The sequence below is a fragment of the Alosa sapidissima genome, chromosome 14, assembly GCF_018492685.1.
Source record: "Alosa sapidissima isolate fAloSap1 chromosome 14, fAloSap1.pri, whole genome shotgun sequence".
Lineage (NCBI taxonomy): Eukaryota > Metazoa > Chordata > Actinopteri > Clupeiformes > Clupeidae > Alosa > Alosa sapidissima.
In genome coordinates, this window is record NC_055970.1 from 3,389,708 (window position 1) to 3,417,175 (window position 27,468).

At 40.9% G+C, this 27,468-nt stretch overlaps 2 protein-coding genes across 2 annotated transcripts; one reads left to right on the plus strand and one right to left on the minus strand.

Annotated features, from left to right (window-relative positions):
• The first annotated feature begins 250 nt into the window (after positions 1-250).
• Positions 251-3,500, plus strand: mrpl18 (mitochondrial ribosomal protein L18). The gene is made up of 4 exons (XM_042060881.1): positions 251-507; positions 681-849; positions 1,277-1,511; positions 3,356-3,500. Exons 1-4 carry the CDS (start codon positions 396-398, stop codon positions 3,425-3,427), a joined length of 588 nt encoding a protein of 195 aa, XP_041916815.1. The 5' UTR covers positions 251-395; the 3' UTR covers positions 3,428-3,500.
• Positions 3,501-4,092: 592 nt separating this feature from the next.
• On the minus strand, positions 4,093-27,468 carry si:ch211-203d1.3 (protein phosphatase Slingshot homolog 3). The gene is made up of 17 exons (XM_042060879.1): positions 27,268-27,468; positions 26,471-26,605; positions 24,379-24,416; positions 21,370-21,547; positions 20,232-20,347; positions 19,151-19,219; positions 18,500-18,565; positions 17,793-17,975; positions 17,116-17,209; positions 14,801-14,929; positions 14,598-14,644; positions 14,154-14,300; positions 9,950-10,150; positions 8,847-9,009; positions 7,976-8,077; positions 7,573-7,665; positions 4,093-7,484 (listed from the first exon to the last, which is right to left on the minus strand). The coding sequence occupies exons 2-17, from the start codon at positions 26,516-26,518 to the stop codon at positions 7,230-7,232; spliced, it is 1,929 nt and encodes a 642-aa protein (XP_041916813.1). The 5' UTR covers positions 26,519-26,605; positions 27,268-27,468; the 3' UTR covers positions 4,093-7,229.

Consider the following 27,468-nt stretch of genomic DNA (forward strand, 5'->3'; position numbering starts at 1 on the left):
GTTTTACACAAACCTTTATATTTTAATGGTTGCATTATGGGGATAAGTTGCTAATGGGTACATTTGGATATAATTTAAATAAAATTAACCAACTATCATCTCAAACTGTATATAATTAAAACATGTAAAAATGTATTAACTTTGGTATGGAACCTTATCGACAGACGGCCATAGACATGCAGACGGCGCTGTGGTCGAAGTAAAAGATAATGATCCGGAAATGAAAAGTATGGTGATCCGGAAATGAAAACACTTCCAGTTCAAACAAATCACAAGCAAGGGCAATGATGTGATGGTACATTTGGGCATGGAATACCGGTAAAAACACAGAAATAGCAAAGCCACTGACCTGTTTAACGTTAACCTTTTCACACGTTTAAATTGTGTAAACAAAGATGTCTATAATTTGGGAATTTAGCAGAAGTCTCAGACTTTTTGGACAGATTCAATCATGTAAACACATGGGACTGTCTATAGCTCTCCAAAGGCACATTCAGCATTATTCGGGTAAGGACTGTAATATTCAATCATCTTCATCAGTTCATCTTCTTTGTAGCCATGCTTTTGTTGTGACTGAAATTCGGGAGACTGCTACTGTTGATAAACCTACATAGCTAACTTTAGCTGAATAGCTAGCTGTCAAAAATAGTTGGATTTAACAATCATGTTCTGCTCTGTAGCTCGTAGCTCGAGTCAGGTAGCTGTCAAAAGCGAGCCTGAAGTGGATGACAATGAGGCCGTCAACAAGGCATTCGTCAACAGAAACCCCCGGAATCTTGAACAGATGGCAATAGAGATGAAGGACAGAGGCTGGGCAACAGTTTACCCCTCCAGAGAGTATTACCACAGGTAAGTAACCATTCGCAGTGCATGCATTTAGTTAATTTGTGACGTGTCCAGACTCCAGTTAGTGTTCGTGTTAACAATTTCATTCAGATAGTTCTGGTGCACTGACTTTAGTAAAAATGGATGAAAAGTGTAACATTTCAGTAGTTGCTTATTTTTCTCAACAAAACGTTATAATGTCAATAATATAATAATGGTCCTTTTAGACTAATGTTGATTATGCAATTCCCAGGGTATGCTTGAAGGGCTGATTTTGCAAAATGGTTGCATTATGTGTGTATGAGGAATTTTTATTTTACAATAGTTATGACCACATACCTAAATTTTGTTTTGAAAGTATATGTTATCCCTCTGACTTACACCATTATTGTATTGTCTTGAAGCATTTTAACTGTCAGTCTCATATTGAACTCGTTTGGCCTGTCCCCAGACTCCACTTTTCTCGAACACAGCATCACATCACAGCGGAGGTGTACTCTAAAGATTCCACAGAGCCTGTCATCAGTTGCTCCACTCGGGAATGGGCGATTAAACGAGAACTGAGCTCCACGCGGTCTGTGGCAGCTTGCCAGGCGGTGGGTGAGGTGCTTGCCCAGAGGTGTCGGGAGGCAGGTATCACGCGTATGGTTTTCCGTGAGCTTTCCTGGAGGTTCCGCTGCGAATCGGTAAGTGTGTGTAATGTTACCTCACTGCTCCTTCATATGTAAAAAGCTTCCTTCCAGTCAAGTCACTTGGTACAATCCATATCGTATGGGGACCTATAATTGTGGCCCACGCGGTTAAGCTTGAACAGAACATTAACACCGTATCAATCCAGTAGAATGGATGGGGGAAGCCACTGATGTGACTGTAACATCCAAATGGTCAAGTTGTACAAGGGCATGTGGGAGAACAACAACTCTGAGCATACTGCATCCACATCATGAATAGAGGTGCATCCTCTGACATACTCCTGAGCATGCTGCTATCCCCCTGCTGGACAGAGTGCACACACCCTCAGGCAAAGACAGGTCCTTGCTGGTATAAGTCAGGATTGGCCTCCACAATCCAGAGGGGGAGCTGCTGTTTAGACCAGTGTTTCTCAACCTTTTTTTCAGTTGCAGCACCCTTTACATAAATGAAAAATCTCAAGGCACCCCAAACTTTTTTAAATTTATTTTTTATGTAGATTACACACACTGTCTCTGAAGACCCACAAATGCATAACGCATGTAGCATACTACAGCTCGTGCACACACGCACACACTCACACACACAGGAGTGTGACTTACTCTCAGTTGAGAGACTTGGGCCTGGGAGGATGCATACAACCGCTCTATTCTCGCAGGAATGGATGACACACACACGTAGCTCCTGGTCCACAGCTTCTACTTCCGTGTAGTAGGCCTAGGCTACAACATGGTCCCTTTTCCATGTCGATATACTTTTTCCTCTGATAATAAACTTAGATAGATAGATGGATAGATAGATACTTTATTGATCCCCAAGGGGAAATTCAAGGTCTCAGTAGCATACAGACATAACACACAACATGCACTTAGAGCAGAAAGACTAAATAGAAGTATATACATATAACAAAACTCCACTGTACAATATAGACAGTAGAAGATAAGAAAACTAAATAACTAAACTTGTACTCGTAACGAAAGGCAATTGAAAATGTAGCGTAAAGAGTAAGAGTAGAAGTCCAGTTTTGGAAAAGGAACAGGCCTATGGAAAGTTGCCGTTCCTCAAAAAAAAAACTTTTTTTACTCGTGCGTTACTTGTAACGCGTTACTGACCCCAGGTGAAGATTAATCCGAACGTGATAAAGCTACAAGAAAGATTCCAAAATTATTAATTAATTTATTTCGATTTAATTTTATTAGCCTAAGTGTCAGCCACGTTTCTGCGGCACCCCTGTTGAGAAACACTGGTTAAGACTATGCCCTGCTTTGAGCTGAACAGATTTGCACAGGGGGGGCATCCATCATCATGACTTTGAGAAGCAAAACTCTTTGACAGAGCAAATGGTGCCGTTTCCATGGAGAGAGTGCCATGAGACAAGCTATTTACCTCAGCTTCTGTCCTGTGGAGATGTGGCCATGTAGTGTGCTAGAACCCATTGCAGCAATGCCCTAATCTGTATACTACTACTATTGACAGCATAAGAATCAATATCCGGAGAAACTTGAAACATTTCTGTTTTGAGGAGACGGTACGGTGAGCTGGATTATCTAGGCAGGACTGACCTTAAATTTCACCAAGTCATGTACCTTCTAGACATGAATAGAGGTGTCTTTAGCCAGACAAGGATGTAATATCCCATATCTGTGTTGTACCAAATGAATTAACTGAAAGGGAAGAGTGATATTACACACACACACACAATAGTCTCACTTTCTAATTGTCATTACACTGGAAGTAATGTTATCGTCAACATCTGTAAGCAACTACAACAACTCTAACATGTTTTGTATGAAAAAGTTGAATAGGAATTCTGAAAGCTTTCATTATTTTTGGCCTTCAGGTTATGACATTTTGGACGGCTTTGAAAAAGGGAGGTGTCTCTCTAAGTGAACCAAGACGAAAATACATCTGAATCAAGACCCTACTCTCTCTGCATTTTGTTTTCCTTCCTCCTGTCCCACAATAAACTTTTTGTTAAAAACCTTTTTGACTTGCGCCGTATTTGCACCACAGGTGTGCAGTGGATAATTATGGTCAATGGCAGAGCTGCCAACCCTCACACATTCGATTGGTGTAAGAGCGTGTGGAGCCAATCAAATAAATGAATCTCTCTCTTAATGTGTGAGCCAGCTACTTTCTAGAATCCATGCATGCGTTTTTGCAGATAAAGGCAGAAGTCATGTTCCTGAGTTTCCTGAAAGTGTTGCTAAACAATCACTATGGCAACTAAGCAAGTTCTAGAATGACTGGACTATGACTTCTGTCATGGAGTTATGGTTGTAGTTCTGTGATGCTTTCAGGAAACATACCCTGGTTGGGCACTATTTTATATGATTGCGATTGGTTGAATGTTACACAGCCCAGATTTTTGCCCCATAAATTGGACAAAAGACAAGAGAATTTGTCTCAAGACTGGACCTACAGCTGGTCAAATGTGAACAGAACGTTCTCCAAATGATCAGCCCTTGATTAGCTAAATTGGTTAGTTTTAGACAAGCTACCCCTCAAGCAACAGTTACTGTAAGTATTTTATAAGTACTACTAAGTCGGTAATATTGAAGAATATCAAAAGACACATAGTTTCATTGCAATTTATTCATTTTAACAGTGAAATTGTAAACAGTATAGTGAATACTTTCATGACTATCAAGACCAAGGCAATGCATAGGGATACAGTTTCACACTGACCAATAAGGAAATGAGTTGGTCGTGAATGTAAATATTACAACTGCCCTCAACCTCCATCTATGTTGATTTTTAAAAATTTCCCCAAAAGAGTGGCCTCATGAATTTCCTATTGTGTGTAGAGTAGTAATAGGAGGAATTTTAGCGTTTATAACAAGCCTAGGTGTCTGATACAGTATGTATGGTAGGACATAGAGCGACATGGCTAGTTTAATTTCACTTGATCTGAACAGGGTATTAAACTTCAAACCAGGAAACAACGTGTAGAAAGTTAGATGGCAGCACTAATGCCATCATGTTTTTTGACTGTCTGGTTGCCTTATCTAAACCTGTGGTTCTCAATCCTCTTCCTCGGGTCCTCTTCTGTCTATGTTCCACCCCTCCCTGCTCTGCTCAACTCATGCTTGTCATAAACGGAACATATTCTATTTAGCTAACGGAGAGCATTTTTGATTACAATGGAGGAGTGCTTGGAGAAGGAATAGATATGTGAAACGTAGTGCAGACCAGGGGACTCCTGAAGTTCAGAATACCGTTGTCCTAATCCAACAGGCATACCTTTGGCAAAGTTACTGCTGGTGGAATTAACAGGAGAAATACCTCCCCTGTACACAAGTGCAAGCAAATACATCAAATTTCTCCTCATGATTTCAGTTAGTCAAAGATAAGATTAAACAGCTAGATCCTCCAGCATTTAACATCAGAATTGTGTAGCTATCAGGCAACACAAAGAGGAAGAGAGTAATTTCTGTGATGACTATGCATACAGCTGCTGGCTCTGTATTCAATAGGGGATGCAGAAACTATTTAGATTGTTCATTACTGATTTTGTTTTTTTACTTGGCAAATTGTTAATACAGTACTCAAGTCTGGAATTCAAAGTCGAATGTGCTTATGTTGCTTAATGTGCACAATAATAAACAAGACTAAACACCAGACTTAGTAGTACCGTGTCATGCATAGAAACATACATAAATACACTATATGTTCTTGCATCACCACAAGAGGACGGACTCACAAGATCTGAGAAAAGACAGAGAATCTCCCAAACACACAAGAAATCACTATTTATACCATCAACTACAGCAACTACTGTGTGAAGACTGATCAGTGCTAGGCCTAAGTCTCAAGGTTATATTTCCCAGGATGTGAACAGTAAGCCCTGAACACTGAGGTCTACTGGGGACGAAAATAAGCTTGTTACCAAACCCTTGCAGACAAATCCTTTATATTTAAAATAGTATAATGTGGCCTAGAAAGGATACTATATGTGTGTGTCAAAGTATTTTTATTTTATGTTCAATTGATGCATAAAGGGGCTCCTTAAAGAGAACACTTGGGGGCACAGCTGACCCAAAATGACCAATTTGACAATAGCAAGTTAAGTCTGAGTAAAGAACGGAATAAATAGTGGGCGACAATTACTTATCAAAAGGGTCACTCTCTTAAGGCACTGAAGCAAGGCGCTCAGAACAGGTTCAACCATGCAGTGATGACAGTCACACAGAAGAAAGATAAAAGTCCATTAAGAGCAGGAGTTGTTTGGCACATTAAAGTTTTTCAGACTTGCACTACGTACTTGATTTAGTGCAGTCAGTAGCTTATAGAGTTTTAAAAAGGTAAAATCTCCCAATCCATTCAAGAAAAGTATACAATGGCTCGAGTGAACGTTCTCACAAAAATTACAGCATTCTCGTTAAATTCATACATTTGTTCATTTTTGGCCATTGACTTTTAAGGACTTTTGTTGGTTGAAGACATATCAATTCCAGTCTCAGAAATGGACGATAGGGAAAATTGAAAAGTCTAAATGAAACCAGACAGTCGTGGCCTAGCATGCCACTGAGTTCACATGGAATGTGGCATAATTCAATTTGGATCATTGTTTCTGTAGTAGATGTTAAAATAACACTATAAATGAATTAAAATGACAATAAAAATATTTGAAATAGAAACCTCCCAAAAGACACCATTCCTGGCAGCATACTGCATTCACATTCTGACACAGAGGAAGTAATACACATAGGATTGTGTGGAAAACAGAGAGGATCAGATTACCTGAGCACAGGAGGAGAAAGCCATCACAAAATATCAAATACTTGTCACAGTATACAGGATATGAAGTTTTAAAAAGACTCCACAACCACCCTCTACCTCATCCCAACTGAAACACTAAAATTTGACAGAAATAATAATAATAATAATAATAATAATAAAAAAGAGTTTAGGTTCTCAGGCTCTCTGGCGCTACTTGAACCTTTTTTCGAGCCATGACTGCGAGACTGATAAAAGGCATGCGTGTGCTGAAGCAGGTGAAGACCCAGACAAAGGCACACAGTGTGTGTGACGTTAAATAATACTAATGCTGCTACTGAAGGCACGGGAGTAAATGGAGAGAACATAACAAAACTATAGGTAATGGTTTCACATCTCTGAGACTAACTGAGACTCCTATGGAAAATGTAATTTCTTTTTGAAATTAAAAAGTTCTACTTTAACTCTCTAAATAAGTACATTCCTGTATTCTGTCTTGATTTATGTATTTTTTCCATTTATAACTGTTTTAATGCCAGGAAATGTACAAAACAGCCAGTGTGCTATCCATTTGGCACAAAATTCTATTCTGTTTTGAACTTTGATACTACTCTTTCCTAAACCAATTACTCCTAGTGTGCATTTAAAGACCCAAATCGGGAACTTTACTCTGAAATAGGGTCCCCCTCACAAGATCTTTGGAATTTAGTAGTGGAATGTCCGAAGACAGAACTGACTTTAGAGGACATATAGTTACATTCGCTGTGCGCTAACGCTCTTATCTCTTGGAATTCCCACGCAGTTGGAAAGTTGAGGCAGAGTGTCTTTAAATAATAAATTAAACATACTAATATTGAATATATGTGAAGAATATCTTTGGATAGTAAAATAAATGAAGTATGGCAGGATATGCTTCTCTTTCTTAGTGTCTCTGATCTTGCCCTTCACTTCATCTTTTCTCCCATCCTGCCCCCCTCCCACCCCTCCTTCTTTCTTCAAACACTCTTCTCACTGTCCACCCCTCCGATTGCACCTCCCGTGGGCTCCTCCCGTTTACCCACATCCTCTCCACCGCCCTCCTGATCCTTGAGCAGAGTCTTTTTTGAGCCCTCCCCTTCCTGTTGCTTGCTGCGTGCTGATAGGCTAATTGGCTCGGGGGACACATCAACGTGGGCCCGCTGATAGGCCAACGCTCTCCGCCCATGGCTCCGCCTCCGTTGTCCAGGCGATCTTCGCTGGACTGCCGAGAGCTGTGATGATAAGCAAAAGAAAGCTCAAGTTATGAGCAGTGTATGCAGGGCAAAATATGAAGCTTTCTCTCTCATTCCTTCTACTCACCTCTTTGTCACTGCAGTCATCATCCAGCTCGCTGATGGACTGCATGAGGGAGAAAAGGTTCATCCTGCCACTCCTGTTTGGACTGGGAAGCACCTGAGAGATGGAGAGGCAGAACAGAGGGAGGAAAAGGAGTGAGGGAGGGAGAGAGAGAGAGAGGGAGGAAAAGGAGGGAGGGAGAGAGAGGGGAAGGGAGGGAGAGAGAGGGGAAAGTTCAGGTGAAAGGCAGAACAGGGAAGGGAGAGAGAGAGAGAAGGGGTAGGTGACTCAGAGGGACAGAGCGAATAGGGAAAATAATGGGGAAAATGAAGACCAGTAAATAAAGACATAAAATACAAGAAAACATAGAGAAGAACATAAAAAAGCACTTCTGTTAATGTAGAAAGATGATTTTTGAATCACTTACTTTTTCACTGTCATGGACTGTTATAGTTGGGTTTGAACTGACTGGCTCTGAAGCAGGGGCATCCTGAGTGGACTGTACTGGGTGGACAGGGTCTACAAATACCTGAGGAAATGACAGAGAGTGAAATGAGGCGCGTCTAGTTAAACACTTTCACAAACCCACTCTCACCAATAGTGGCCACTGGGGTGCCACTACAGTATTCAGGCCAGAGGATTAAGGCCTGGGCTAGTATGTGATTTAGGCCCTGTTTAGATGAAAATGATCTGAAGAGAAAACGCAAAAGTGGCGTTGCGTTTTTAGTTTTTATTCTGCTTTTGCGGGGGAAATATTCTGCTTTTGGGGGAAATCTGCATGCAGACGGTGACGCAAAAGTGTTTGAAATTCGATGTAGTATGCACACCAGGTGGCTAGGTGGCAGTGTAAAATGATCACGTGACCGTATAGAGAGCCACCTTGAGCAGATCGGAACAAACTTTGGCATTTTTAAGGCCCAAAAACGGCATCGGCGTCTAAACAAAAGGCACATCTGATAAAATAGTTTGTCGTTTTTTACCCGCAAGCCTTAGTTGCTATCCAGCCACTTGAGTTTGAAGAGGTGACTTGGATGGATGGATGTAACAGTGAATGATGTTTAGGTTTTGTCTGAATGGCATCTTCACCATTTTCAAATTTAGTTTTGACTTCACTTCATCTTTTAAAAACAATAGTAATTAATTAAATTGCAGGTTGTACTCACCAACCCAGTATGAGTGGTGCCTAGCCTATGAGTATTCTGCTGCAGTCAACTTTGACTAATTCACAAATCAAACTACAAGTTATCCTGTTGGTGTTTTTATGACATGATTTTCCTTTGAGTTTTAGAAGTACTAACTTCGTGGTCTGAATCTTCATCTTTGTCCTCGCCTGGGCTCTCGTATCCTTCCTCGTCCTCCTCTTCCTCCTCCTCGCTCTCCCCTTCTTCCTCATTTCCATCCACTGACCTCTGCCGGAAGTCTTTGGACTTTCGTCTCCATAGGGCGCTGTGACGCTGCTTACTGTACACATCACACACACACACACACACACACACATGGAAACGATCATTCAAGCAGTCCAGGGAATATCCAGTGTAAATAGACCTCTGAGGGTCGCCTACAAAAACAACCCGAAGATACCATCTTTGCCCATATAAGGATATCCGGATCTCCTTATATAACCCTGCTGGACAATGAGACTGATCATATGACCTTGTACTTCTGTAAAAGGTCACATGGTCAATAACACTCAAAAGGGTCTAGGATTGCCTTTGTTAGACAAGAGGTCTTTGACAAGACATATAAAACAAGTACGGTAACTGCTTTTAAATGAACAGGCAACTCCTGTTGTGTTGTTACAGATAATATGGACAGCCAGTAAAAGCTGAATGGACAGATGTTCAACTCTAGCTCTGCATTAATACTTTGGAAGCTCCCCATTCCAAGTGTACCTTGAGATTACCTGATTAAGTTGTATGGATGCAAGATACTATCAGTACGGTACGACATCGGTATCGGCAGATTAAGAATTGTTTTTTAGCATCTGGCGATATGAACATTTCTGCAGTACCGTCATTGTATATGTATATATACAGATGTGTATATATATCAGCATCAGCCAAGATGAGTTCGTCAGACATCCAATATCGTGCAGGTCAACAATACAAAACTAGGTCAATATCGTGCAGGTCAACGATACAAAACTAGGTACCTCAGTGTGCACTTCTAAGGGCAGAGGGGGTGTGTAAGTGAAAGTGTGTGTGTGGGGACAAAGCATGAGGTATACACAGAGCGGACCTGGCGCTGAGGAAGCCACTGTAGTTATGTAAGTGAGTGAGAGTGTGTGTGTGTGTGTGTGTGTGTGTGTGTGGTGTATGTGTGTGTGTAGCGGACCTGGCACTGAGGATGCTGCTGTAGGTGTGTAAGTGAGAGTGTGTGTGTGTGTGTGTGTGGAGCGGACCTGGCACTGAGTATGCCGCTATAGGTTTGCAGCTGCTGCATGAAGCCATCGTTGGGCTGCACGATGGGCCGGCATTCACGCACGTACGACAGCGCTTCCTCCAACGTCAAGCCCTGCTGCTTCATCAGGTACGCCATCACCGTGGACGCCGAGCGAGACACACCCATCTTACAGTGCACCAGCACCGCCTGGCCACTTTGCCTGCCGACGTACAGTGGGAGAGATGTGATTTGGGTTTTCTTAAAATGTATTCATTTAAAATGTTCATTTATTTGATTTAATGACTGAATAACAACAGACAATAATAAAGCGTCATGCACAATACAAAAATGCATGTCATAGTATTGTGTATCAAATTATATCAAGTGATAACTCCAGGGTCAAATGTAAAATACCATGACTTTTCCCTGACTTTCCCAGATAAAAAACCTGAATTTCCATGACATACTATAGAATGAATTGCACAATATACTAACCAAAGATTTCAGAGTAGCCGTGCAACGTTCAAGAATCTTTTTTCTAATAAATGGGCAATGAATAAACAAAGTTGGACTAACCACAACCACTCAAGCAAGCAGTAAAGCAGGGTATATACAGAAATTCTTAAGTTGAATTTAATACTATTTAATACCTTCACAATATTTTTTAATACCAACACGACTTCGAGCTGCAACCTTTCGAAATTTAGTGTTGGGGTAACTAATTATAAAGTAACGGATTACTGTCATTTTGTTACTTAAAGGAAAATTCCGGTATTTTAGCACTTTGAGTCCCTTTTCTGGTTTGTTTTGGATGAACTAGAGTGGTGGACACCGAAATTTTGATGATTGGTCCTGTCTCAACTTTTCTGACTCGTTTTGAATCGCCTTTGACTACTCAGAGTGGCTGCCTACAGGCATGCTCAAACATGTCCTAAAACAACCCTTTACATTCATTTTCAAAACTGCAACTCACCGAGTGGTTAGTGGTGTTCAGTATGTGAGGGTAGAAAATGTTAAATCTTATAGCCTAAACCTTATCTTATAGCCTAAACAAAGCAACACTGTCAGGCCTATATTTAACCTCTATTCTGTAGTCAAGGCAGGGGTAGCTCATTGCAAATAACCCCTTATAACATGTGCATATGTTTACATGTTATATTCTTGTTTTTTTCCTTTTCATTTAATTATATATTTGTTTGAATGAAAAGGCCTTCTGCCTTTATGGGGACTTTTAATTTGAAAATGGGTTATTGTGATATTGTATGTAGGCCTAGTTTAGGCTATGTCTGCTGCTCTTACAGCCGGTGTCATTCAAAACGCAAGCGCAAATTATTACTTTTTTTGGATGACAATGACAGCTGGTAGCGTAGACATACTGATAGCTTCAATGAGGCATATTTATGTGGAGAGACAGTAGCCCTACGTGGCCGATGAGCCACTTAGCCAGGCAGTCGACTCTTCCACCTCTGACTACGTCCGCACAGTCTTGTTTGCTGGCTGGCTAGACTCCATACAGTATGTGACCTGACGGCATTCACTCCCATCCAGATGACATTTGTTTTTTTTTTTACTGACGTGGCAAAAGCCTCTTGGCTGTTGCCAACTAGCCTAAGCCAGTCTTTGAATCTCGAGTCCTCTAACCAAATGTCCGAAAAATTACATTTTCCCATGACTTCGTCAATGGTAGTGAACTTTTGGCAACAAGTTTGGCAGTAAGCTAGCCGTGTATCCAGTTTGAGCATAGAGTTTGAGGGGGCGCTGAAAGTTTTTACCACGAACGCACACTGACATCAGACATCACCTCATCAGATGACGTTTATTACTTTTTAATACTTTTAAATGGCCTTAAATTTAGCTAATTTCATTTACTACCTTTTAATACTTTTTACAACCCCGCGGACACCCTGAACCCCAAATCAGAAAATGTTGGGACATTGTATAAAATGTGAAATAAAAACAGAATGTAATAATCTGCAAATCTCGTAAACTATATTTAGTTGCCAAAAGGACACATATCAAATGTTGAAAATGACAAATTTGACTATTTCATGGAAAATACATGTTCATTTTAAATGTAATACCAGCAACATATTTAATTTAATGTTTTCTTTATCATTACACAAGTTGTTGGGCATGAAAAAGAGCATCCCAGAGAGGCAGAGGCTCTTAGAAGTAAAGATGTAGGGGTATTCATCACTCTGTGTAAACCTGTGTTGACAAATGATGAAACATTGTCATTTTAATGCTTCTTAACATGAAATTGTGTAAAAAAGTATTTGGGGAGTTCATCATCTACAGCACATAATATCAATAACTTATTCAGAGAATCCAGAGTAATCTTTGCAAACTAGGGGTAGAGCTGGAAAATAATATTGGATGCCCGTAGTCTTTTGGTCCTCAGATGGCACTGCATTAAAACCAGACCTGTTTCTGTAAAGAAAATCATTGTATGGGCTCAGGAAAACCTCTGATAACCATTGTCTATGAGCACAGTTTGATACTCAATTCAGAAATGCTAGTGTAAACTTAACCATGCAACAGCCAAAATTGTATTTAGAAATGATACAGAAATACCACCGTCTAATCTGGGCCTAAGCTTGTTTAAAATGGACTGAGGTAACGTGGAAAAACGTTCCTGTGGTTAGACCATTTAAAATGTGCAATTCTGTTTGGACATCAAACTCATCTGGGGTAAAGAGGAAAGGGCCTATCCAAGTATCCAACCTATCCAACTTGTTTTTGTGCTCCAGGAGGCGTTACAGGTCTCTCCGCACCCAAACCAGCAGGTTCAGAGAAAGCGTCTTCCCTGCAGCTGTCACCCTACTGAACTCTAGCCCTGCATCCCGCCTCCCCCCCCGCCCGCCTATCTGTCGAACCGTTAGTCCGATTGATTTCCAACTTGCTACGGACACGAGTATTTGCAGTGCCAAGTTAGACATTGTTTGGAGAAGTAAGGCAAAAGATATTGTTAAATATATCATTAAAAGCAGCACACATTGGTTGGGGTAAGCGAAGTTTTGGCAGCACTGAGTCACAGGTCAAGATGCAAGATGTTTTGATGATTATCATGTCTGACATCAACAATAAAGACTCCCTGTATACAATTTGCTTGCATAAAATGATTCCGCGGATTTTGCAACAACACGCCAACAAACACGGGTATGCAGTGGCTATTCAAAATGACATAAAAATGATGTGCAATAAACTGACACTTCGAATAGCCCAGGCTACTTTGGACTTGAGACTTTGAATAAACCAATGACAATTCCGACTGCAAAGTCCCAAATTGAAACAAGCAATAGGCTAATGGTCCCGAATTTAAGGACGTTTAAATCTCAAATGATGATGCATCTTTCTACAAAATGGTTTGTGTTCTATATCATTAAGTTATTCCATAGGCTAAACATATAGCCTCTATCTTGCCATATATCTTGTCCTGTCTATACTTTGTACATCACATCACACTTTTCTGCTTTTTTGCACTTCTGGTTAGACGCAAACTGAATTTCATTGTCTTTGTGCTTGTACTCTGCACAATGTCAATAAAGTTAAATCTAATCTGATCTGATCTAATCTAATCTAAACATTCCCTGTCCTAACTTTTTTCAAAACATGTTGCTGGCATGAAATTCAAAATGATCATATATTTTTATTTTCAACATTTGACATGTTGTCTATGTCCTTTTTGCTGCTAAATATGGGTTACAAGCCTTGTACTGTATATGATCACATTCTGTTTTTATTTGCATTTTACACAACGTCCCAACTTTTTCTTATTTGGGATTGTATTTTTGCATTAATGTATTTTGGCTAGTACATTTAAAACTGCTACAACAAAATTCCCTGATATTTTGCCCCTCTAATGATAAGATTCCCTGACTTTCCATGTCTGGAACAGACTTTATCACATTTCCATGATATTTCAGAAATTCCATGACCCGTGGAAATCCTGTAACTCTCCTACTTGTGTTCATGGTAATTTTTCATAATTTACATTTCTCTTTCAACAACTTAATGAGAGTTGCTCCTGTTGGAAAGTGCTTAATGTGCATTGTCTGTATGGCAGGAGCCTTTAAGTGTATGTGTGTGTGTGTAAGTGTATGTGTGTGTGTGTAAGTGTGTGTGTAAGTGTGTGTTTAAGTGTATGTGTATGTGTGTGTGTGTGTGTGTGTGTGTGTGTGTGTGTGTGTGTGTGTGTGTGTGTGTGTGTGTGTAAAGCCAACCTGGCAGAGTTGATAAAGGTGTAGGTGTTTTTCCAATGAGGCAGCAAGTCTGTGGACTCCACATCATACACCCTGATGTTCATGTAGGTGAATGATCCCGGGAAGAAGTTGTCGATCTCCATGGTGACATTTAATATGTAGCCAATACTATGAGAGCAAATAAGAATCATTTCTGTTAAAAGAGAGACATGCAAGCTCACACACTCAGAACTAAACAAGCACCCTGTGACATTCAGTCAGTGTGAGTACAGGGACTTAAAAAAAAAACCTGTACTTCTCTGTACTTATTCTTGTTATCTTATTATCAGAGTTAGTGTATAGGTCTGCTACAAAGACTTCATCAGTGTCGGGTTGAAGGCAAAGAGTTAAACAGCACGGGTAGCTGTCTCCAACTCTGAAAACCTCAGACATGAAAAAACAAAAACATCTTCTCTTGAGCCTTACTTGTTTTTCTGCAGCTCTTCAAAATTGGCAGCGTTCCACTCGGAACCCTGAGAAGAGAAGCAGTTTCACTTAAAAGCTTCATTGACTGCGATGAGCACAACAGCACCAGCTCCCCATTCCTCTCCAATTATGTGTGTGTGTGTGTGTTTGTTGGTCAAAGATAGTGAAACTGAGGGAGAAAGAGAGTGTGTGCATTCCCTTACCAAATAAAGGTAGTCCAGTATTTTGGAAGGTTTGTCCATTTGCGCCATGGTAACCATCATCTCATTATCGATGAACTCTTTGTAGTCCTTCATGTCCATCTCCATTTTGGATTCCAGAGTTAATCGGACCTATGGACCACACACACACACACCAGAAATATCAGACTGAGCCTGATAGGGATTTAGAGTCTCCCTTTCATGTCTGTTGCCTGATAATGTCATTTGACATAAGTGTGTGTTATTAATTTGTTATGTCAGTTGCCCTTCTATTTAGTATCATGACTTGATAACCTTTCTTGTGCGCTTCGGCCTCCATCTCTTCTCCTACTTAGCCCCCCCTCCCTCTCTCTCTCTATATATATATATATATATATATATATATAAAAAACCTCTGGAGTATATGCGGAGGTTTGTCAAACGGAGGTCCTACCCTTCGGATGATTCAGATATGATGCTAACCTGCGGACCTTATACGGACCTATGTGTGAATGACATACACGCACATTACAAAATCGAGTGAGGGGTGGGGGATTGTTGAGTTCGCAAGAGGCGAGATATGACGCAGAATATATGCGGCCGCTGGCTATGCATTATGTAGGCTAAAGAAGAAAAATCTATTGTGCATAGGCTAATACTTGAAGTAGTCACTTAAGTGCGCACTTGAAATTGACCTACAGTATTTGTATGTGTGCTTCGAATAAACACAAGTAAACAGACGTTTTCAACGTTATGTAGCAGAATTATTTGGCTATGGAACCCCAAATCTGGTTCACGTTGGAGAGAGCATGCCCAAACTTTATGGTACCAGCCAATTCGGTAGGCTAACTCAAGACTTCAAGGCCATCATATACGTTTTTAAGCAACAAACAAAATACTAACATAACAGTGAAGTGGGTCGTTTTTTCATGGTTTATTTTTCCAAAAGCATCCTCTCCCCATGTGTCTATTGCATTTGCATAAGGAGCTTGGAACAAAGTTGTTGTTTTTTTTTCGTTATCATTTTCTCTAGGCAGCAGCTAGGACTCTAACAAAAACTAAAAGAACTGACCACATTACTCCAATTCTTAAGTCCTTGCACTGGCTTCCAGTAAGTCACAGAATTGACTTTAAAGCACTATTGCTTGTTTATAAATCAGTAAATGGAGCAGGACCTAAATACTTGTCAGACATGCTTCAGCAGTACACACCTTCTCGTCCTCTCAGGTCCCAGGTGAAAAACCTGCTAGTAAAACCTACAGTTAGAACTAAACATGGTGAAGCAGCTTTTAGCTGCTATGCGGCTCAGCTGTGGAACCAACTTTCGGATGACATTAAAAAGGCCCCAACTGTAGCCAGTTTTAAATCTAGACTTAAGACCAAACTGTTCTCAGACGCTTTTTGCTAACTGTGCCGAGTTACAAATTCTGAATCTGCCTCGATAGTTATTCTACTTTGTCTTTTATTACTTTTTTTACTACTTTTGCCTTTGTTTTTGCTTACTAATTATTCTTTATTTTTAAATGATTTTACCTTGTGTTTTATGTTTTCCTTTTATTATGATCTTTACCTTTTAACTATTCTTTGACTATATTGCCCTTCTATGCTTTTATTTGTTATTATCGTTTGGTTTTGTTTATGTAAAGCACATTGAATGACCTCTGTGTATGAAATGTGCTATATAAATAAACTTGACTTGACTTGACTTGACTAGGCATATTTATGCTCAAATATCAGCGAGCTCAGCAGTGAGGTCATGAGAAGGCTATCAATGAACAGAAAACCGACCGTGTTGGCTAACAATTTATTAAATACTCCTGTTATTGTCGTCAACGACGTCGCTGTAGGCTACTGCCTTTTCAGCGCCTTCTGCTTATGATGATTTGGTCTTTTGAATTCCTTTGGCCTTGCGATGCAGTTAGGCTACATCAACGTGTCTCTTGCTGTTCCCTTCATGTGTTCTATCACAATGCTGTCTGCCCTCATGGACAGTAGCTCCGTGATGTCTGCATCTTTCCAGATCGGAGATTTTCTGGACAGCACTATGCCACTCCATCTTAACACTGTCATTTAAATCAGATTTAACCACATGGACGCACAAAAGAAACGTCACCGACACGCCCTCTAACTAGGTGTGAATTTTAACCGCATGTTCTACGCTTCGTTCAGACACAGCACATTTACATAATGTCCGGAGGAAATACTGGGGGGGCATTAGAACAACCGGCTAAGTTTGGACTTCCTATGACCGTTTATGTCGTTCAGATATACAGCCCCACCGTTTAACATCCGCCGAACCTCTGGTCTTACACGTATGTCTGAAAAGGCTTTCTGTTTACTTGTTTAGAGGTAATTTTCTCCAGGTCTTCTGTCCTCATGATCTCTCGGAGAAGTACTTTGATCCTCCTCTCTATTGACTCCCTCTCCAAAGAGCTGCACAGTGAAGAAGAGAAGCAAAAGTAGATAACACTGGTGTGCTAAGATAGCCAATAGGGGACAACTACCATATGCATTATAAAAATAAGAATACAGTGCTGTGTGAGAATATAAAACAAGAAAAACAAGAAACAGCAGGAAAGGGAAACAACTCTGAAACAAGACGGACAAAAGCGTATAACAATACATGGCAACATTCACATCGCACACAATGATAGCAATATGAAGAACTAAATCATTGACCATCACTTTCAGAGCATTTGTGTGAACTATAGAACCACATCAAATTAGGGCTGGGCGATATGGACCAAAAGTCATATCCCGATATATTTAGGTTGAATATCGATATACGATATATATCCCGATATTTTTTTTGCAAAGTTAGAGCTGTAAAATGAAATGTTCAGTCAAATATGAGTAGTTTTATTGAAAACTCACTACTCAAATAACAATAAAATGTAAACATAAAACTGAAGTGCCTTTTTTAAAAATCAAAACACTCCTATTGTTATGAAACCTGTTGCCTTAATAGTCATGGTAGCCAGGTGAATGTGAAAAAGGAAATGAGCCGCAGACTGACCTTTGGCCCATACTCTCCTTTCTGACGGACTCCAGTCCGGTCATGACAGCCCACTCGTTGAGGCAGGGCTGGTCCGACTCCACGCGGCTGTGGTAGTGCTGAGCCCACTCCAGGCCACTGCCGGGGATGATCGCTCCCTTCACGGCCCGTTCACAGCAGCCATGCAGCGCCTGCAGCACTGACCTGCAGTCAGAGGACACACACACACATGAGCAAGCACACACACACACACACGAGCAAGCACACACACACACACACGAGCAAGCACACACACACACACACACCCATTTCAGATGGCCTTTAGCGACTCTACAGATCAGCAGCAGCCAAAGCCACTGATTTTCACTAACTTTCCCCTTTCCCTAACACTAACCCACAATAAGGCATGAGAACCACTGCTTTTCCCTAACTTTCCCCTCACCCTAACACTAACACTAACACTAACACTAACCACAATGAAGCATGAGAACCATGAAGACAATAGGTGGGTAGGTGGGACACAGAAGGGAGGGGGGGGGGGGGGTTGCACGGGCATTTGTTTTCAATTCTGTTGTGATGGCACATTTACACCCTGACTCTGGGGAGCACACCGCTATTGTTGAATGTGTCAGGCACATTACCATGCTATGTGGAAGCAAGGCCAGCAGGAGGGTCCCGGAAACTACAGTTCCTCTATATGGGGCATGCAGAGTCATTCGAGAACTTACCACATAGTCTGCAGGGACACGGGTTTAAATATCCTCGTCACCTCGGCTGTTGTGACACTAAAACCACTACAGAGGGAGAGAGGGAGACCAGAAAGGGAGAGAGAGGGTGAGTGTGTGAGAGAGAGGGCACAGATGGGGAAGGAATGAGAGATCATATCAGTAGTTTATCTCTGGTCATGTGCAGTCTGTGTCTAACGACTTGATGTCAATGTCTGAGTATATCAGCGACCGCATTATGTAGTTTTTCTCTCTCTCTCTCTATCACACACACACACACACACACACACATACATACTAACACACTCACACACACACACACTCACACAATCAGTGTGAAACGTATCTATTTGTATTAAGTGAATATGATTCTCCTTACTAAACAACCATGTACTGGCCAGTGATGGATGCTTTGCATGTTTAGCCGAGTGCTTTGCACACCACAGAGAGCCTGATAAAGTCTTTGCCTCGCATAAGCTTCTGATTAGTCACCACCTCCTCTGGTTCTGCTTCTACACGTCTTTAAAACGGAGAGATCAACTTCCTCTTTTATCAGCACTTGCTCTTTCACACACTAGTTTTGTTATCCAAACCTAGTCTCTGTCTTTGATGCAGCAAAAAAGCGCTACTTTTTGCCTTTTCTGTTTCCCTTACCCATCTCCATCCAAAAAGACTTGGGTATCGCTCCATACAGGCAAGACCAGGCCAATCGTACATTGGTCACTGAAAGGAAATAGAATGCACAATCAAACTCAATCTTCCAACCACAAACCTCTGACCAGTGGTGGTAAAATGGTGGATCTACCGGTAACACTTTACTTGACAGTAACGACATAAGAGTGACATGACACGGTCATGAACACATGACACTGTCATGACACATGAACCCTAACCTTAACCCTAACCTCTAACCCTAATCCTAACCCTAACTTGTTATGACAAAAACCAAATGTCACTTAATAATAGCGTTATGTCATAAATGTTTATAACTTGTTTATGACATGTTTATGACAGTGTCATGTCACTCTTATGTCGATACTGTCAAGTAAAGTGTAACCGATCTACCTGGCTGAAGACTTTTGGTTATTACAATCAGCTGGTTTGTGAATGGTTGGAACAAATATGTGCTAGGCCCTTTACTTTCTGTAGCTAAAGTTGTCCACTTCTGTCTCCAACAGACAATCACATTTCAAATGACAAGTAGTTTGACATTGAAGAGTCTCAAAATACTTAATAGGGTGAATCTAAAAAGGTCACCAACCCCACATATTCCCATCAGTAGTACAGATAAGTGCAGATTTGTAAAGTTACTTACAAGTTGTTAAGTTATTTTTTTAGCAATTAAAAACTACCTCTAAATCTACATAACTACAGAGATTATGTATCCTCTATTTAGCGGTTATACATATTAATATTAAGAAGTAGTATCAATATTAAATAGTAATTATAAATACTTTATAAACCTCTGCATGCCTGAGGATACAAGTGTTTAGTATACAATATGATGATATATGATAAATGCGTTATAAACCTCTGCATGCCTGAGGCTACAAATGCTTAGTAAACAATATGATCATATATGATAAATGCATTATAAACCTCTGCATGCCTGAGGCTACAAGTGTTTAGTATACAATATGATGATATATGATAAATGCATTATAAACCTCTGCATGCCTGAGGCTACAAGTGTTTAGTATACAATATGATGATATATGATAAATGTGTAATAAACCTCTGCATGTCTGGCAGGTCCATGCCCAGCAGTAGAGTCTCGTTTTTGTTGCCGAGAGTGGAGACAACAATCAGGTACCTCACTCTGACTGGACTTACCGACTCCAGCTGCACTGCCTGGGGGGGGGATAGAGAGGTAGATTGGTAGATTGATAAACAGATAGAGACAGAGAGGAATGGTACAAAATGAGAGAAGCACAATGGAGGTGGGTGGAAATCTACAGGTTCAGGTGAGAGAGAGGGTTGGCTCAACAGCTTTTGTGCTCCACAAACCTTTAAATAGTGGATTGGATTGCCATGACGACAGTGCGAGTGTGTGTTAACCAAGTCCCCAGGCAAGACAGAATTATAAGCGGACACATACCTACCCATTAGCCATGTTACAATCGGACAATCGATGAGCATATTGTTCATGGCACTAACAGAGTGACCTGATGTAGTCACGGACACCATGCTTTGCATAAGCACAAACGCCTCATTAACACTGCAAGGTCAGATTCAATGAACAAGGAAGTCTACATGTGATATGGTCCATTACATAACGCTAATGTTTTACTGAACTGAACAGCAGAAAAAAAGCTGGTCTGTATTCGATTTCCCATAAGGTGCTGAATGCTGGTATATATTGGGGGCTTCTAAGATCTTAATCACATATTAAGCCACAGGAGACACAACAAAATGGCAAGAAAAAAATCCATATGCAGAGGCCTCTACATAACTCATATTCACCATTAAAATGAATATCGCACAAACCACATCAACAAACACTACCATACATATAAGCATACATACAAAACATTCCACACAAGCATGAAAAGGAAGAACTCCCTAGTACAGGATATTAAAGTTTTAAACAGGGAGGAACCAATGGCAGCGGTCTGTGCATGCTGTTTGAGCCAATCAGAGAACTCTATCGAACTCATTCAAGTCTGTCTAATCACTACAGTCCAGACCCGCCAAGTTTCACCTCACTAGGACACACAGCAGACATTACAGGAATCTGCACTCAGCTCTCCTACAGCAGTCTGGCCATCTGCACTCCTCAAGAGCCCAGCAGGGGATTGGCGCTTGGTTGTCAGGGGCTTGTGGTTCCATTTGACCTATGGGTTTGGACAGGAGGGTGTTTTTGAATATCTCACCAGTTTGACTGTGTCCTCTGGACGCAGCAGAGACACCATGGCCTGGAGCTGTCTGCGCTGTATGTCGGAGGCCTTGGACCCGAAGCTGGGGCTCCCCTGAGGGGGGGACGAAGTGCCCTCATTCTCCCCCTGTTCTTCAAGTAACAGAACAGCCCCTTTGACCAAAGCAAAGCTCTCTCTGATAGGAAAGAGAATTCAATTCATCAGCCTCACAGAGTGTGTTCCCATGCAGCATTAGCAGACCTACATTTTGGGGTTTGTGAGTGACGTGCATATTTGTTGTCCTTTTTCTTTTTTTAGGCCTTCATATTAGGGCCAGTTTGGATTTATCTTGGAAAAAGTCAAGCTACAGTTCAAAAAGACTTTGGAAAAAGTCAAGCTACAGTTCAAGATGACTATATGATATATTTAAAACGTGATGAAGCATTACCAATTAAAATAGCAATGAAATATTAACTGCTCTATTTACTAATCCAAGGATGAAATTGAAAATATATGAATTAGCATGCTTCCAAATATAGCTTTAAAAAGGGCCCCATCTGGGGGTCGTTTCTACAAAGCATCGTTTGCTAACTTGCGTCGCAACCGTGGTAGTTTGCTGCATCGTTCTTGGATTTGGTGTTTCTAGAAAGGGTAGTTCGAACTCTCAATCGCAAACAAGGACGCAAAGTTTGGTCGTTTGAACTACTGCCCCTAGGCAGTCGCACTTGTGTCGTTCCTTGGTAGTTCCTGTTGGTGTCCGGAGCGCCTAACCAAAAATCACAACCGCCTAACCAAAATTTGCGAAGTGGATGTTTATTTCGTGACTCAATGATTGATCTATCCTGTAGCTTAATTTTGATGAAGACACTGCTCCCCTACTTGGCTCATTCTTGCTATTTATGTTAATTAAAGTATTGCCTTGCTTTTAGTATTATAATCTTCACAGTCCCTAACAACAGCAGTGTTAAATGGTGTAGTGGCTAAAGCAGATGACTTATTATCCCAACGTTGTAGGTTTGATTTTCTTATGATGTGAGATTGTCCTCTTGCTTCTCGCTACCTGCAGGTGAACTAGTGTGACACGTAGATTCAATTGTTTTTGACTGATGTATACCTATTGTACTCTCGATGTAGAGTAACTATATACATAAATATGTATGGTCAAAACCTATTGTTGTGTCTCGTAGGCCTACTCAGAGATAAAAAGAAGAGCTAGGATGCGAACTCCGGCCAAGTGCGCAGTGCACCAACGCGCTGCCGTTAAGCCACGAGACAGTTGATAACCTATGGGATACCCAGATATTTGTCCAGGCTATATTTTTTCCAACACAGATATTTAAGACAAATAATGACTCATATTGGTCTGCTTAAGTTAACTGTTTTATATGCTTGCAATAGGTTTAGGTTTTGGCTGATGGCAATGACAATACCAGCATTAATCACTCGGTTTAGATTAGAAACATGTCGACATAGGCCGTGACAGAACATTTCTATGGGGTGGGGTATTACACGTTTCCACTGTTTCCACCAATGATATGTATCGCTGCATCATCAACAACGTTGTTGGAACTATGGTGTTCGAACGTCGGAGGTAGCGAATTGCGACACAGGTACGATGCTTTCTGGAAACAGGTGTAACAGTGTCGTTGTTTGGTCGCAAGTTGCGTCGTACCATGGTGGTTAAGCAACGTCGTTGCTAACTTTTCTAGAAACGACCCCCTGATTAGTTAGCATATATGCTTCCAAATATAGCTTTAAAAAGGGCCCCATCTGATTAGTTAGCATGCTTCCAAATATAGCTTTAAAAAAAGGCCCCATCTCATTGGGTAGCAGTGACTGACTGATGAGCATGACTGTCTGTCAGACAAGGATGACATGAATTAAAAATATATATATTAATAATAAAAAAAATAAAAACATATAGACCTTATGAGACATTATTAACGATTGGGTGAGAGTCACTAGCTTCACAATCAGTTGCAGCTTCTGCAATTTGCTAATTGCATTAATTGCTATTTCGATTCTGTTACGATTCATCTTTTAGTCCTTCTTTATTATAAACAATGATCATAAGGCAGGTGGTATGACTTAGATAATCACTATTAACTATTAAGACTTTTAACACTTTACAAATGTTAGCTTCCCTGATACACTCGTATGTCAGTGAATCATTTCTGGTAACAGTGTGGGAAAAGCCCGTAAAAGTCCTGGCAGGAAGCATGCATAAGGATGTAGATCCAGGTATGCACTAATATTTTGTTCGTAGTCCAGTTTGCAACAATTATTAGTTAACACTAAGTTGTAAACACTTCGGAAAAAAATATTAAAAACTGGATATACCAAAAAAAACGTTGATGTAATCGCTTCCTGCCAGGACTTTTACGGGCTTTTCCCAAATCACGGAAGAAACATTGACGCAGCGGTATAGTAGTAGATGCAGAGGCAAGTGTTATTTAAATAAACTCCTTAAAACTCCTGGTGCACTTACAAACTTTCTAATGCCTCGTTATTGGACTATAGTTGTACTACTCATGGTGGGTCATGGTGCAAAGGACCCTAGGGTGAAATTACTCCGAACCATCGCTTTAAGGTATTTTTTTTATTTAAATGTGCACCTTACGGAGCTTTGATTTTTAAAAAAGGCACTTCAGTTTTATGTTTACATTTTATTGTTATTTGAGTAGTGAGTTTTCAATAAAACTACTCATATTTGACTGAACATTTCATTTTACAGCTCTAACTTTGCGGAAAAAAATATCGGGATATATATTATATATCGATATTCAACCTAAATATATCGGGATATGACTTTTGGTCCATATCGCCCAGCCCTACAAAGAAGGTATTTCCCCAGGTTCTGTTAGCAGCTCGCCATGTTCACACCCGCACACCCACACCCAGGCTTCTCACTGTTGTCATAACTGCTCAGTTTGAGAGGGAGGGTTTGTTCTTTACTATACAAATAGTATTGAATGAAAAACCGGCCAAGCCGGGATGAAACATAAGAACTGAGGAACACAAACACACCTTTTTTGAAGTCTCCCTCTTCTTGGTATGTTTTCATCCTTGGAGAAATCATAGAAAAAGATTAGTACAACACAGTATTATCATGGTGTGTCTGACATGATAATCTGAACCCAGCAAATAAACATAGGCTTTTTATTTCTTTATGTGACAGTGAAAAAAAGGCTTCAACAGCTTCATTTCAGCAGAGCTCAACTGCGTCCATTTTAGGACAAAATGATGTTTCAATTACCCACAATCTATTTGAAATATTTTGGAACCTGTGTGAAGTGAAAAAGTTGAATATTTCCCACAAATCCTATCTTTAAAAGACAACCAGAAATGCCACGTAACTGACTGAAATCTTTCCAATAAAATGTCATCTGTTACTTGGAAGAGTATGGGTTGCAGATGGATTATTACCTAACTAATTAATTCATGACCATTCTTAATTACATTAGACACCAAATTACCGTTGGTGCTTTGAAACCTCTCGGAGTGCCACCTAAAATATACATAACTGGAACCTTGGTAGTCATGAGTTACCTTAGCGTCATTACTGATTAGCTGACTTGAGTGAGGGAACGGAAATAAAAACCAATACTGGGATTACTTCAAGCGACAGCATGCTTGTAGGCAATGCCTTAATCTGCATTTGTAGTGATCAGCTTTTTTGGTCAAGGGCAATTATACCTTGAGGCACTCTCCTTGCAGCAGATTCCTAAATCACGTCAGTGAGACTCAACCATAACGGGCATGCCTGTGTGCATCCTCTGCTCCATATCTCTGAGTCTGATCCAATTATGGCATATAAGGTAATGGCTTTTGGCATACATGACAGTTCCTCAATGTGCGAGTGGTGGTGCGGGCTTGGTCAGCAATGCTTGCTCTTGGCACCGCAAGCATGCTTGTTATGAAAACTACAGAGGAATTTTACACCAAAAAGAGAGAGAGAGAGAGAGAGAGAGAGAGAGAGAGAAGGAAAGACAAAATTGAAATAGGGAGAAAGAAAAAAAAAACAGCAGAGGTAAAAAGAGAGATTAACAGATAAAGATGTGACAAATAAAAGAGAGCTGTGTGTTCTTGTGGGGGGGGGGGCAATGGCTTAAAATGTGCAGTGAGTAAGATAAGGCCACAAGGAAACGCTACTGAAAGAAGATAGGAAGAAACCAGGAAGAGGGGGAGAAGGGGGGAGGAGTGGCCGCTGTATCGGTGGTTGTAGAGAATGAAACATGAGACAGTAACATTACCTGTTATGCAACTGACATGCCCAGACAGACACGGACAGAGGAGAGGAGACGCGGTGAGGAGAGATGGGAGAGGGAAAAGAGGAGAAGAGTGATTAGGGTGTGTAACAGGCATGGAGAGAGAGAAAGAGAGGTGTTAATCCCAGTCTTGTTCAGCAGTCTGTATTGACCTACACCATGTAAGGCTGGCCATTTCAATAGCAAATGGTCACTGTTCAAACCAGAGTAGCTGCATTCTCAAAGGGTTTCCACTTTCCATAAAGAGACATTATCCTGGCTTGATATGCAACTCTCTGGCAGAACTGAATACACTGCACCCTTAGGCAACTGGCTAGGCTGAGCTATACAGCACTTATTTACTTGGTTCAGTGCCTCATTTGGACAAAAAGGCCCTGCAGACACTGTTGCTTGTTTTGGAAGAGACATAGAGAGAGAGAGAGAGAGAGAGAGAGAGAGAGAGAGAGAGAGAGAGAGAGAGAGAGAGAGAGAGAGAAGTCGCCTGATGTTTTGGCAGAGTACAGACATACCAATGAAGTAATGACGTTTGTATTGCACCAGACATAGAAACAGAGAGTGTGTGTGTGTGTGTGTCAGGCAAGCTGATATTGAGAAAGGCCTGTGTTGTGGTCATCAAATACATTATCATTACAATTACTAACCTCGCACAGGAGCTGCCTGAGACAAGCTAATGGTTTTGTCATTCATGTCTTTTGCTGTTTTCTGCCCATTGTACTGTCATGTTTATGCGGTGCAATAGAAGGCCCAGGCAGAAATAGACCATTTGGACAGCATTATTGTCCCTAAGAGCCCATGTTGAGGGTGGACACACATGCATAAAAATAATTACGTTGTGAAACGTACAAACTTACCAAAGTGGTGGATACAGTTGGAGACCTGTGAAGTGTCAGTAGAGCCATTCCACAACCGGTTGGGTTGAACTATGCACGGGTAATCACGTTCGCGCTCATACGTAAAAGGCACGCCGAACGGGAGGGAGAATGCAACTGAAAGGGAATACGAACTATGACCACATATGACACTACTGAAAATCCCACAAACCAAATAGAAAAGTCAACAGGTGTGTACCAGTTATGTCGTTGACCATGCATTTAAAAACATCAAGGAAGCCTCCCCAATTTCGCAACAATGCAAGTCCAGTTGAGGCGAGTTAACTCGCCAGCTGTAACATGCCTGACATTTTTCTATGGACTATTGCACATATAGCACACAATTCCTCATCCATCGGTCAACCATTTGGCATATTTCGAATGTATTTTATACCTAGAAGGCATAATTCAAATGTATGAAGAAAGCGTGAAAAACAGAAATACGATAGGCACGCCGGAGATGCGTAATGTTACAGCTGATCTGATCTGAGCTGTGTAAATACCCATGCATGCATGGATTCGCTTACATCTTCACTGCAATATAACACTTAACGGTCTTGTAAATAAAATAATGCGTACTTTGTTGCAGTTTTGCGTTTGCGTGTGAAGGAATCTTCAGCTATGTGGATGTGCAACATTAGCAAGTCATGTTAACGTTAAGTTATTCCAAGATGACTTGGTAGCTGTCATGCTAGTTCCTCAAGAGAGAGGGAAAGAAGGGTGGTGGAGTGCAGAAAGAGAGAGTCGAGAGATGGACATGTTCCTATATCCCGGATTACCTTTGTTCAGCGGAAAGTCTTGTGCCTTAGCTTCTTTTGTAACTTTTGCTTTGTCTTCCAAATGTTAATTGGAATGACAGAGAATCCAAGTTAGCCAGGTAACGCGAATGTCTCAGTCGTTCAACTTCTGCAGCCCAAAGATCCAGTTAAAGGGGAGTGTGCAGTGGAACCAGGAAGAAATTGTTTCGGCCGAGAAACGTA